The 13,923-nt window shown below is 41.3% G+C and overlaps 1 protein-coding gene across 1 annotated transcript; it reads left to right on the plus strand.

Annotated features, from left to right (window-relative positions):
- The first annotated feature begins 8,506 nt into the window (after positions 1–8,506).
- Positions 8,507–13,602, plus strand: LOC140742105 (protein SPMIP1). The gene is made up of 3 exons (XM_073072922.1): positions 8,507–9,016; positions 11,502–11,662; positions 12,658–13,602. Exons 1-2 carry the CDS (start codon positions 8,596–8,598, stop codon positions 11,627–11,629), a joined length of 549 nt encoding a protein of 182 aa, XP_072929023.1. The 5' UTR covers positions 8,507–8,595; the 3' UTR covers positions 11,630–11,662; positions 12,658–13,602.
- Positions 13,603–13,923: the final 321 nt, after the last annotated feature.

The following is a 13,923-nucleotide window of genomic DNA, read 5'->3' on the forward strand; positions in this document are numbered from 1 at the left end:
ATCTCCTTATCTGATGAGACTTGGGATTCGATTCTCAAATCGGTTAATTCAACCTCTCTTTGTGCTCGCCATTGCCTTTTACAGTTTAAGATTGTTCATAGAGCCCATATGTCTAAATCTAAACTATCTCGATTTTACCCTAATATTAGTCCTCTCTGTGATAAATGCAAAAGGGGCGAGGCCTCTCTCATTCATATGTACTGGTTTTGTCCTAGCTTGGAGAAATTTTGGAAAGACATCTTCATAACGTTATCTTATATTCTGAATCACCACCTAGAACCTAACCCTTTAATTGCTTTGTTGGGTTTTTTGGGTGAGACAGATATACGTCTGAGTTCGACTAAGTGTCGAATATTATCTTTTGCTTCTCTCCTGGCTAGACGTTTAATCCTCCTTAGATGGAGAGATGTTGCCCCGCCCACGCATGCTCAATGGCTTAATGATATTATGTCCTGCTTAGACCTTGAAAAAATTCATTATTCAGTTCTTAATTCGGATACAAAGTTCCATAAGGTCTGGGGACCTTTTATTGAGTACTTTCATAACCTTCCTCTTAACTAAGGTTTTTTTTTCGGTCCCTTGCTTTCAGCTCCTTTTCTGTTGGTAGTAGGCATTAATATCTTCTGTTGCTAAGTGTATTTACAGTTTTGGGGATTTGAATGTCCTGATGTATACTCTTTAGATTGTGTTGTGGTTGGTCTGGAGTTCTTTTTTGTTGCGGGGCTTGGGGAGGATACTAATTTTACATATCTTCAATTTGGGTGCTTTCTCAATTATCTTCTTTTGTATTATATTATTATTGTATGTTTATTTTTGCACTGTATTAATGTTCTTCATTTCGATCTGGGTTTTTTTTATCTGTAGCGATGTAGAAAATGTATAAAAAAACATAAATTCAATCAAAACTTCGAGTGGACAGCTGATGATATTTTGAAGTTAGTAAAGGCAACGGAGCCTTGGTGTTGGGTACGTTTCACATCCTTCTGTTATCTCATCTGTCTCTGGCTCCCCCTACTGTGCAAAGGGAAGCTATTTTTCTGAAGACCTTTCCGGAAAAGTCTCACTGCAGAGGCCTCACTCATTTGGCTTAAGTACACACAAACTCGTCTATAATAAGCAGAGGTGTGTGTGTGTCACTTTGTGATATGGTGCAACTCAAACTACCTGCGTCTCAATATCACTAAGACCAAGGAGATGGTGGTGGACTTTAGGAGATCTAGGCCTCATATGGAGCCAGTGATCATTAATAGAGAATGTGTGGAGCAGGTTAAGACCTACAAGTATCTGGGAGTACAGTTAGACGAGAAGCTAGACTGGACTGCCAACACAGATGCCTTGTGCAGGAAGGCACAGAGTCGACTGTACTTCCTAAGAAGGTTGGCGTCATTCAATGTCTGTAGTGAGATGCTGAAGATGTTCTATAGGTCAGTTGTGGAGAGCGCCCTCTTCTTTGTGGTGGCGTGTTGGGGAGGAAGCATTAAGAAGAGGGACGCCTCACGTCTTAATAAGCTGGTAAGGAAGGCGGGCTCTGTCGTGGGCAAAGTACTGGAGAGTTTAACATCGGTAGCTGAGCGAAGGGCGCTGAGTAGGCTACGGTCAATTATGGATAACTCTGAACATCCTCTACATAGCACCATCCAGAGACAGAGAAGCAGTTTCAGCGACAGGTTACTATCGATGCAATGCTCCTCAGACAGGATGAAGAGGTCAATACTCCCCAATGCCATTAGGCTTTACAATTCAACCGCCAGGACTTAAGAACTTTTTAAAAGCTATTATTAATGCTTTTTGAGATAGTGATTTAGATGCATATCATATTTTTTACTGAGTTAAGTATTGTATGTAATTAGTTTTGCTACAACAAGTGTATGGGACATTGGAAAAAAGTTGAATTTCCCCATGGGGATGAATAAAGTATCTATCTATCTATCTAAAGGTCTTGCTTGACTACAACTTCCCCAGGCTTCCTTTGTCTTCCTCTAACTTCCACACTCCCTTCTCTTTGCCCTGTAGAGGACAATATAAACCTTACTGAATTTCAGTAGCACAGAGTCTCTGAAACCTGTGACGTTTTCATCAGAGGTCATTGGCTGCTGTATCATGATGGAGGCGGATGCTCTGTGGGCTAACATTCCACAGAGTCAACTCAGGCCAGAGACTGAAAGCAACATGGCGGCTAACAAGAAAATGGCTCCCATTGCCCACTGTACAATGGAGTTGCCTCAGCCGCCCAGGAGAGAATGAAGTCAGTGAAAGGGTCCACGAGGTGAGGATGGAGACTTCGCAGCTCTTTCTCAATTGCCCTAACCTTATCAGCTTCCACTTGGATGTGCACAGCTAAATTGGTAATATTCTCAGATATATCAGGATGTACATGCAACACTCCTGGCCAATGATGGCACAAGTACCGCCCTTTTTGGCCAACAAATAGTCTGATGATAATGGATTTGAAGGGCCACAGTGCAGATTGGCATGTCTTTGGTGGTGATGACACTGATGACCTGCCTCATATCATGTAGCACTAAGGCTGTATCATTGGCCAATTTCTCCAGTGTTGTGGCCATTTTGATGCTGTTGCAAGCAAGAGAAAATCTGCAGAGGCTGGAAATCCCATTAACAGTCCTGCCGAAGGGTTTCGGTCCGAAACATCGACTGAACTGTTTTTTCTGTAGATGCTGCCTGGCCTGCTGAGTTCCTCCAGCATTTAGTGTTTGATGCTGTTGTGAGTGAGTCAGGCAGGTCTCCAGAATGGGGCTGCTGTTATCCAGGAACATTCAGTTTCTGTAAGGTTCCTTCGACAGGAACCTGCACAGTGGGACGTAGAGAGAGTGCAGGCACGTAGTACATACATTAACAACGACCCCTCCACGGCTTTGTTTCAGGCCAAGGATGCCATTTTTGTTTGATACTCAGGCAGCCAGTGATAGGCCTGGCAGCCACACACCAAATAACAGAATTTGGAGGGTCACCAGTGGTATAGGCGTCACATATACTGTTACCTAAGCCTAGTCGCATCCCTTGCTGGTTAAAGTAACGTGCTTCATCTCAACCCCATGAAGCAGCTTCGGCACAGGTGTGTTAGTGTAGGTAGGCCAATAGCAACCCTTGAAACAGTTGCATCCGCAAGAGTCATTCCTATGGGTAGTGCAGTTCCCTGCTCCCTTTAGTTTTAGTTTCAGTTTCAAAGTAAAACGGAATCAAATTCACCATGATTCAGGAGTATAGCCACATTGGCAATCCTTAAATGATAAGGACTGCTGGCAATCTCTTGATCTTTGCTACTCTTAGGTTACTAATATGCATTATACGTTTTGGGTAATTTGCATTGGCAATTCACCTTCCCAATGTATAGGCCCTCTAGAGCACACCCACCAGCCTGAACATAGAACATAGAAATCTGCAGCACATTACAGGCCATTCGGCCCACAGTGTTGTGCCAAACATGTAACCTACTCTAGAAACTGCCTAGAATTTCCCTACCACTTAGCCCTCTATTTTGCTAAGGAAAAAAAGACACATATTCACAACCAAGGCCAAGAAAAGTATAAAAAGTATTGGAGTAATGAAATTCTTCAGCATTTAGGCAGAAAATAGATTTCCAGATTACTCAAAATGGATAGCACGTATTACTTAAGGTGGCAAACAGCAAAGATCAAGAGCTCCATCCAACAGTCCTTAGCATCAAGATTCTGTTGGCCACATGTTCCCTGGTCAGGTGGCACTGATGATTTAACGAGCACTACATGTATCCACGTCAGCTTTCCTTAGACCTTTAAAGAGCTATATGTGGTTAGCAACACTGGGAATGGCCCTCCCAGCGTGGCTCCAGGCAGTTCTCCCTTACTACCTCTTCTTTCAGTTAGTCTTGATGAAGGGTCTCGGCCCAAAACGTCGACTGTACTTTTTCCTGTAGATGCTGCCTGGCCTGCTGCGTTCCACCAGCATTTTGTGTGCGTTGCAGTTCTCTCGTCGGTTGACTCTCACCAATACATATTCTCTGCAGTTGTGATGGAACTCTTTAAGAGTTCTCATTAATGCCACATGCTACTGTACCACGTTTTCACTCACGGTATGTTCATCTGTTTTACCGAAAAGGATAGAGTGACCGACAAGTGTAGGGGACGTCCCAATAGCACCTCATGCGGAGATAGTCCCGTTACCCGGTCTGGAGCGCACCTGATTGTCATGAGGGCCAATGAAAGCGCCTCTGGCCAACTTAGTTCAGTTTCCTCTCACAGTTGAGCCAGCTTTCTTTTCAGGGGAGCATTCTGTCTTTCAGCTGCCCCAGTAGATTGAAGGTGGTAGGACAGGTGAAATGGTGCTTGCAATCTCATTAGTTCCTCTATCACCTTGCCTGTGAAGTATGGGCCATCAAACATCGAGGATTCCAAACCCAGGACTAAATTCTGATAGACGGGTTTAGCGACAGTTCTACAGCTGAACACGTTTCTACCCAGCCTGAAAACACACATACAATGACAAGCGTGTCATTGTAACCATACTTTTGAGTAAATTGCATAAAGTCCATTTGGAGGTGGACGAGGGGCTGGGTTTAACAGTAGTCTTTTGCCAGGACCTTGCTAAGGCGCAGGTGATTTAGTCCATGAAACTTTTTCGGCCTTGGGTGCATCATGCAGAATGTTCGTCAATAGAATTTGAAAAATAATTGGCAGCCTGAACACATTGCCCATAAAGTTCCACCGCGGCTGCCTTGGCAGCGAAATCAGTCCGTTTATTTCCTGTAGACATTCATCACTTCCGTTAGGGTGAGCAGTACACTTAATTACTGCGATAGCAGAAGGTAATTGAATAGCAGAGAGAAGATTGGTAAACAACCTGCTATATTTTATTGGAGTTGAGAAGTCCAAGTAGCTTTCATAATTGTCCATAGTCAGATGCCACTTGGGGGCATAACGAGAGTCTGTATAAATATTCACAGTAATACCGGCTGCAAGGATACAAGCTCTCATTAATCTGGGATTGGAAAAAAAACGCCCCACGTACACCAATAATGTATAGTATTTAGTGTTCGCCAGAATACAGCTGAGGATTGTAGCTGGGTCCGGAACTATGGGATATAGGTTAGTGTCACAGATACGTCAGGTATCCTTTCCCGGTGTCCACACTGGCAATACAGCTGGATTCTGTTGGAATGACAACTGGAAATGCTTCCAATACAGGCTTAAGTCAAGTTTATTGTCAGTTAACTATATACATGTATATAAACATATACTGTAATGTATATAGAAACGAGACAATGTTTCTTCAAACCAGTAAAGCACTTCATAAGTTCACGATAACTTATGAAGGTACAGATTGTGGTGAACTACATACACCTGTCTGGACACGCCCCCCCGCTGACTGCTCCTGTGGCTCCTCCCACTGACCGTGGCTCCTCCCACGGACCCCGGTATAAAGGCGATTGGAGACACAGCCCTCGTCTCAGTCTCCAGGATGTAGTGTGGTGGTCAATTGCTGCTTGTTCTTTCTTCCAGCCAATAAAAGCCTATATCTCGCCTCACGTCTCCGAGAGTTATTGATGGTGCATCACGGATAAAATCTACCGATGAATCACACCTAAATAACAAACTAAAGTTATTTAATAACAAACTAAAGTCCTGCTCAAACTAGAAGAATAACAAGATATTCCCTGATAATAAACAACCATTGCAATAGCCAGATACAAGTGACATGATACCTGCTGCAGATAAACTAAGAAGTTTCTCAAAAAAATACGGAATCAGTTATCCTACAATACTGGAAAATTCACTGACAATTACACACATCTAGGTGATTATAACAAAAATACAAGCAAGTCAATGAAAAGTTAAGGGTCAAGAAAATTAATTTTATACTCGAACCCAACATTAGATTCTGACTCTGATTTTGAAATAATATTAAAAGTCCAACAGTGGGGGTATGGGGGTGGTGGGACACGGGGGGTTAATCATCTGTTTCTTGCAAAGAGTTTATTTTGACATGCCTGGGTGATGACATCACCCTGCAAATGCTTCTCCAGTTAAGATCAGAATGGCCTCTGCACAGCAAGGTAATAGTAGCCGACTGGCAAAGCCATCTCTGCCTATGAAGGTCAAAGGTGAGTCTGGATAGCTTGCTGCTGAGAGCAAGTTCTGGCCTATGGTAAATTGCTTCCAACAGTAGATCCCAAATTACCGATGGACTCCACCTGGCATTATTTTACAATTATTGTAGCGTTCCTTGCAATTATATTGCCTTCTACATCAGGGTAATATCTTTTGCTTTATCTTTGTATCTTATTTGGTGTACTGTTTCAAGAAGTGGTTTTTGAAGGTCCATAAAATGGGCATCAATTTATCGATCAACTCAAAAATTAGTAACAGATGACTGTAAAACAGTATCTTTAACTTTTAACTTACCACAGCTGTCTCTGGTCTATAAATAGAAAGAAAGACCTGTGCTTTCAGAAGCAAATACAGTTCAATTGCGGATGCATTGGTAATCATTTTCCAATGTTCCTTAGATTCAGGATCAGTTCCTGAGGATTGGAGAATGGCTAATGTTATCCCACTTTTTAAGAAAGGAGGGAGGGAGAAAACAGAGAACTATCGACCTGTCAGCCTGACATCGGTGGTGGGAAAGATACTAGAGTCCATTATTAAGGATGAAATAGTGGCATATCTAGATAGCAGTGATAGGATTGGGCCGAGCCAGCATGGACTTACCAAGGGCAAATCATGCTTGACTAATCTGTTGGAGTTTTTCGAGGATGTAACCAGGAAGTTAGACGGGGGAGATCCAGTGGATGTAGTGTTCCTCGATTTTCAGAAGGCATTTGATAAGGTCCCACATAGGAGATTGGTGGGTAAAATCAAAGCTCAGGGCATCGGGGGGAAGGCATTGACATGGATAGAAAACTGGTTGGCAGATAGAAAGCAAAGGGTAGCGGTGAATGGGTGTTTCTCGGAATGGCAGGTGGTGACTAGTGGGGTGCCACAGGGCTCGGTATTGGGACCACAGCTGTTTACCATTTACGTTAACGATTTGGATGAAGGCATAGAAAATAACATCAGTAAATTTGCTGATGATACTAAGCTGGGTGGCACTGTGACATGTGATGAGGATGTTAGGAGAATTCAGGGTGACTTGGATAGGCTGGGTGAGTGGGCAGATACTTGGCAGATGACGTTTAATGTGAATAAGTGTGAGGTTATCCATTTTGGGAGTAAGAACAGGAAGGCAGATTATTATCTGAACGGTGTAGAGTTGGGTAAGGGAGAAATACAAAGAGATCTCGGAGTCCTTGTTCATCAGTCACTGAAGGTGAATGAGCAAGTGCAGCGGGCAGTGAAGAAGGCTAATGGAATGTTGGCCTTTATTACAAAGGGAATTGAGTACAAGAGCAAGGAAATCCTCTTGGATTTGTACAGAGCCCTGGTGAGACCACACCTGGAGTATTGTGTACAGTTTTGGTCTCCAGGGTTAAGGAAGGACATCCTGGCTGTAGAGGAAGTGCAGCGTAGATTCACGAGGTTAATTCCTGGGATGTCTGGACTGTCTTACGCAGAGAGGTTAGAGAGACTGGGCTTGTACACGCTGGAATTAAGGAGATTGAGAGGGGATCTGATTGAAACATATAAGATTATTAAGGGATTGGACAAGATAGAGGCAGGAAATATGTTCCAGATGCTGGGAGAGTCCAGTACCAGAGGGCATGGTTTGAGAATAAGGGGTAGGTCATTTAGGACAGAGTTAAGGAAAAACTTCTTCTCCCAGAGAGTTGTGGGGGTCTGGAATGCACTGCCTCGGAAGGTAGTGGAGGCCAATTCTCTGGATACTTTCAAGAAGGAGCTAGATAGGTATCTTATGGATAGGGGAATCAAGGGATATGGGGACAAGGCAGGAACCGGGTATTGATAGTAATTGATCAGCCATGATCTCAAAATGGCGGTGCAGGCTCGAAGGGCCGAATGGTCTACTTCTGCTCCTATTGTCTATTGTCTATTGTCTATAATTTCTTTTAGCATGCATCTTCTACAATGCAGTACCAGGACAATAACATTAATTATTTCTGGTGAAATTGTTGCCTTGTGTAAACAGAATACTTTTTTCTCTCCGTATTAAGCATTTATCTTTTTGTTATCAAATATCTACAGATTTTCAGCGTTCTATGATATATGTGCATTCCTAAATGTTAAATTGCCATGTAAATTGCTTGTAAATGTAGAAGCTTGATAATAAATTGGTTAGCTAAAAATGCCACAGTAAGGCCTGTGGTTTAACAAATCCCCTAGAAATATTCTGGAAAGGTTCATTAGCAGCTGCTGCCAGTTCCCATGCATAGAGCTTGCAGAGCAAGTCATTTTTGATCGTTCAAAACTTCAAACGCTTAATCACTGAAATGACACACATAATGCACACTCCTTCCAGCAGAGGTCCCCTTGGATTTAAGAGTGAAATGTTTGAACTCCGTAACTTCTTGGAAATGTATCGACTGTAACCAAGGCTGTTGCTCTGGCGACGCACATAATCTTGTTGCAATGACAGCGCAGGAGCAAACCCAAAGCTAGTTCTGGACGGATTTAAATTGTTTCTTTATCAAATTAATTCAAAGAAATGAAAAACCTGATTGATGCTCGAAGTCAGAAATGCTGGACAGAACTTATTGACAAAGAATCTTCTACTCGGGTAGTATGGAGAGAGAAGTATTGGGATAAACAATCCATTGTTCCGGACACTACTTCTAAGAAACAGTCCAAGTTGTTCAAACTTCCCGCGAAGGATAACATTCTTCCAGCAATTCACACTCCAAAGCAACAGGAAGAAAGAAAGAAACCAGTTCAGGAAACACCTGTAAAAATTGAGCCGATTCAGGAGATGCGACCAGTAACTCCTCAGATTCGAAGTCTGCTGTATGACGGCTTTACTAAGGAGCAGAAGGGCAGGCACTTGTACCTGAAAAAGAGAATGGCAAAACCCCCCGAGGAAAAATTTCACTATCCTCTTCTATCATCCTGGACATACGGCTGGAGGCTGGGTGAGTGCAGTCAGTTTGTGACCCAGTTCATCCTATTTGATCAATTCAGTCACTCATTTATCAACTTCAGAACGTAGGGTCCCCAACCCTTTCTATTTTGTGCTCTATAGAGGAGAGATGATGAAGTCAGAAATTTGTTCATGAAGCTTCGGTGTAACATAGATCTCCTCAAGTTGAGGACATTTTTGAACCTAGTAACATCTTCTTCAATGCTAGCAATGATTTTCCTATTTTTATATATAGGAGGACACAGCCTATCAATTCTGTGCTGGCACACAGAATAATCCCTTTCATATTTTCCCTTTCTATCCATCCCACTTTCCCACGAACTGCCCCCAGATTCCATCACTTGCCTAAAACATGAGAAGCAATTTTACAGAGGCCACTTAACCTCCTTAGAGGGTCTGTGGTTTACAGCAAGTGTGACTTCATCTGCAGGCTGAACAGAAACAACTTTTTAAAGCTTCTCAATCATTTTAACATAAACAAAATAAAGATTGCTGTGTGCACCTAGGATTAAGATGCATGATTAAATATCATAATTTTTTAAAAGATTTTTATTATTTTGGAATTCTTAGATTGTCCTCAGGCCAAGCACTTTACAAATATACAATAAGCTTATCAGGACCATGTTGGCGCAGGGCCAAGTGGTTAAGACATTGGTCTAGTGATCTGAAGGTCATTAGTTTGAGCCTCAGCTAAGGAAATCGGGGGCTCGTCCAGGATTTGAACCCAGACCTTGAGCAAGGCACTTAACCACACGTTGCTCTGTGACGACACCGGTGCCAAGCTGTATCAGCCCTTTCCCTTCCCTTGGACAACATCGGTGGCGTGGAGAGGGGATGCTTGCAGCTTGGGCAACTGCCAGTCTCCCTGGAAATGTTCAAAGATGCAAATCCATGGTCTCTCGAGACTAACGGATGCCTATTTATCTATTTATCAGGACCAGGGAGGTCGTTTAAAAAATGTTTAGGACTTAGTTCACTCCTACACAATGTCAAATACCATTCAACTAAATAACAATTTCTGCTCCATAAGAATACAGTCATCTGGACTTAACTTCTAATCCATTTCAAATTCTTTATAGTGACATTAGTGTATACATTTTGAAGTTAATATTATAACATCTAACTTTATTACAGCAGTGTGTACTAACAGTAATATTGATATATTGATTAATGCACCAATAATGTTGCAGCATTATCAATATTGGGGTGGTACAGTGGTAAAGCAGTTAGCATAACAGCAGCACAGTGCCAGTGACCTGAGCTCAGTTCCATCATTGTAAGGCATTAGTATCTTCTCCCCATGACTGTGTGGGTTTCCTCCTGGAGCTAAGATTTCCTCCCACATTCTAAAGCCATGGGGGTTAGTAGGTAGGGGTGTAATTGGACAGTGCAGGCTTGTTAGGCCAGAAGGGCCGTGCTGTAGTTCTAATATAAATCAACCTTTGCTTTATGATAATAACTCATGAGATCAATATTTTCTTATCCTGAAGTGTGTTGGGTAATATAGAAGGGATTTCCAAGCTGACTGACTTTCAATAATGTACCTATTTTTACCTTTTCCATAAACTGCCAGGGAATAACATTAAAACCTAACCTATGGTCCATCCAAATCTGCCCAACCCCAAATATAAAGCCAGCTCCGAGCATACACCATGCATCCACTCTGTATCACAAGTCAGTAAAGCACCTACTAGAATGTGACCAGAGCAGTCTAGCAAAGTGAGCTCGAAGTCCCAATCCATCGGCAAAGCTAACAACATTGTGAAGGACCCCACGCACCCCTCATACAAACTCTTCTCCCTCCTGCCATCTGGCAAAAAGTACCAAAGCATTCGGGCTCTCACGATCAGACTGTGTAACAGTTTCTTCCCCCAAGCCATCAGACTCCTCAATACCCAGAGTCTAGACTGACATCTACATCATTAGTATTATACGTATTGAAATTTGTCCTCTACTGTGCCTATTGTCTTGCTTATATAATTATTGTACTGCCCTGCACTGTTTTGTGCACTTTATGTGGTCCTGTGCAGATCTGTAGTCTAGTGCAGTTTTTTTAATGTTGTTTTATGTAGTCTAGTGTAGCCTTGTGCTGTCTCACATAGTCTAGTGTAGTTTTGTGTTGTTTCACGTAGCACCATGGTCCTGGAGGAACGTTGTTTTGTTTTTACCGTGTACTGTACCAGCAGTTTATGGTCAAAATGACAATAAACTTGACTTGACTTGACACCAGGACCCAAGCCCAAGGATGTACCATTTCTTTCATGTCAGGCTCTTCCTGAACCTGATACATAAGGTACCTTGATACTCTTCAGCTCAAGCTGAGATACCTCACTTAGTAAATTCTGGTAAGTGACTGGTCCCATTTTAGACATATAAATCAATGGTTTACTTTTGAAATCTAACTAACAGTCTGGACCATATGGTTGAATTTTCTTGTAAGATATGTATATAGTCATTTTCCAAACTTGGTTGCCCAGGTGATGTTATGGAGGAACTCCGGTTGCCAGCTCATGGTCGACTGAGAACTCTGAATGACACTTTCTATTCGAGAAATGGTATCTTCTACAAGCAATCTGCAACTGATGCACTTGCTCAGCTAAACTGAAGAATGGGACAGCAACTCTCCAAAGATATTTAAGTAATGCTCTACTCTTTTGTTTTCTCTTTTCAAAATGTTGAAAAAATCCCACAAAGCTTCTGATTAGTGGCATTTTCAGCAATATTTCTGTTTTTCATAACAAACCTTTGGTTTTTCTAAATTTCCTTACAATATACTTAGTAACACATATCCTTAGCAGGCTTCAAATGATGCAGTCTTATGGATATTCAATATCACTTATGTTTTAATATTGTTAATTATATATATTTTTAAAATCAAAAATATGTATATTCTGGGAGTTTTGGCTCACAAGAATAAGTTCATAAAAATGATTTATCAGAACAAAATAGATTAGTATCATAAATAGCAATGACACTGTCCTTTTGTATAAGAATGGAGCAACGAAACAGTTTGCGTTGCTCACCCCTTTTGGATAAAGAATTTTAAATTGTTTTTGTGATTTGTAGAAGGAAGTGTCTTCTACACAAAATGGCTTATTAACTTAGAAGCTGCCACAAGTTGGAGACAGTGATTGAACTGAAAGTTCCTGAATTAGAAAGCCTCTAATACTAAAGGATTGTGCTCTCAGTGAGGATATTCTTTGCGAATCTGGGAGATTTTTAAGCAGATGAATCTTGAAGCTTCCATAAATTTTAATGCCTCTTCTGATCCTGTGTGGAAATCAAAAATATGGCACGGAGGAACATGTGATGATATTCCACGGGTACGTGTCAGCAGATTTGATGGACGTAAAAGGTGAGTTGTAAAATAGAGCCCAGAATATTCACTAACACAGAGTCTGAGCTCCAGCATTGTTAATGGACCTTCAGAAGTAATAGTCGGCTTGAAGTTACATAATAATCAAATTGATCAAGGAGGCATGAATAGCTTTTTTTTCAGCTATATAAAAGGGGTAGTTGAAGACTTCCAGACGTCTTTTATTCTGTAGATTGTATTAACAAAAAGTTTTTTAACTTCCTTAGAGTATCTATTTAGTTATAAGATTTTCTTTTCTATATTCTTTTGCCTTGCAGATGGAAGAAGATGGATTAATAAGTCAAAAGTAACTGGGGCTGAAAATCAAGCGTAGAGTTTAAATTGGAGAATTGCATCATCTAATTTCAGATAGGAGTAACTACATTCCTACTGATTTCTATCTCCCAATGAAGGAATGATGTTGAATCAGCCACGCCTCTCACAAGAGAGCCATGGAAACAATACAAACACCAGCAAACATTGATCTTTCCAGCTCACCTGCTGTTAAATTGTTATTAATGTCAATAACCTAATGAGTCAATAATAAATTAGTACTTAGTAATAGTAGAGATGTTGCTTTAAGTGCCCGGATATAGTGAGTCATAATAATGGACATGATTGACTTTTTACCTGTTACGTATGTTGTTAAATGATTCCGACTATTAATTATTCATGATGCAAACTGTTACATAGCATTGATAAGTCTGTTGTATCTACATGTTACTTATAAACAGAATGTTTACTTTGGTGTTGTGATTCAATAAATGGCTCTGAGCAAACCTTGTCCTGTGATCAATTGAATCAGTGAAAAGTGGCTAATCCTTTCACTGTCGTTGGCAGGTAGAGGGTCGATGGAGCAAGCACAAACACAATGACAACTGGTAAAAGTAAGATGATGTGTAAACCACTTGAGCATCATATAAAGCGGAAATGCAACTCAGATGATTTTTTTGGAGAGGAATGCTTGGCTGCTTGGCATAGAACTCAGTAGAATTATTGGCACTAAAGTGACTAATGGATATCCAGGGACACTGAGATGAAAGATCAGCCATGAAATGATGAATGTTCTATGGATGTAATCATTAGGGCGTATTCTGGAATTGTGGAATATAGCAAATATTCATTTCAGCAGCAACCCGTCTGAATGTGGATTATAGATTGGGTTTAAGATGCAGCTCAGAACAATGAGCTGCAGACTGGGGGTGATTGCGAGCCAAGAAACACTCATTGATGTGAGAGGTCTGCATGTGCATGAATGCAGCTCAGGGACAATTGTGATTAGCATTTATTTTGGGTGTCTGGCATGCCGGTGTGAAGATTTGGGTGTTTGAAAACTATACGCAATTCAAAGGAAGATTTGCGGATACATTTTAACTATAGAATTTCCTGCTATTACCTTTGGTGTTGAGCATATAAAAATGTCATGTAATGTCGGATCAGGGAGCCTCTTCTTCTGAGCGTTATTCTACTTCCTTTGACATATACACATTGAATGAAATTCATTAAAATGAGTTGTGATTTCAGCCAATTATTCCAGATACAGA

Source organism: Hemitrygon akajei, chromosome 19 (assembly GCF_048418815.1).
Source record: "Hemitrygon akajei chromosome 19, sHemAka1.3, whole genome shotgun sequence".
NCBI lineage: Eukaryota > Metazoa > Chordata > Chondrichthyes > Myliobatiformes > Dasyatidae > Hemitrygon > Hemitrygon akajei.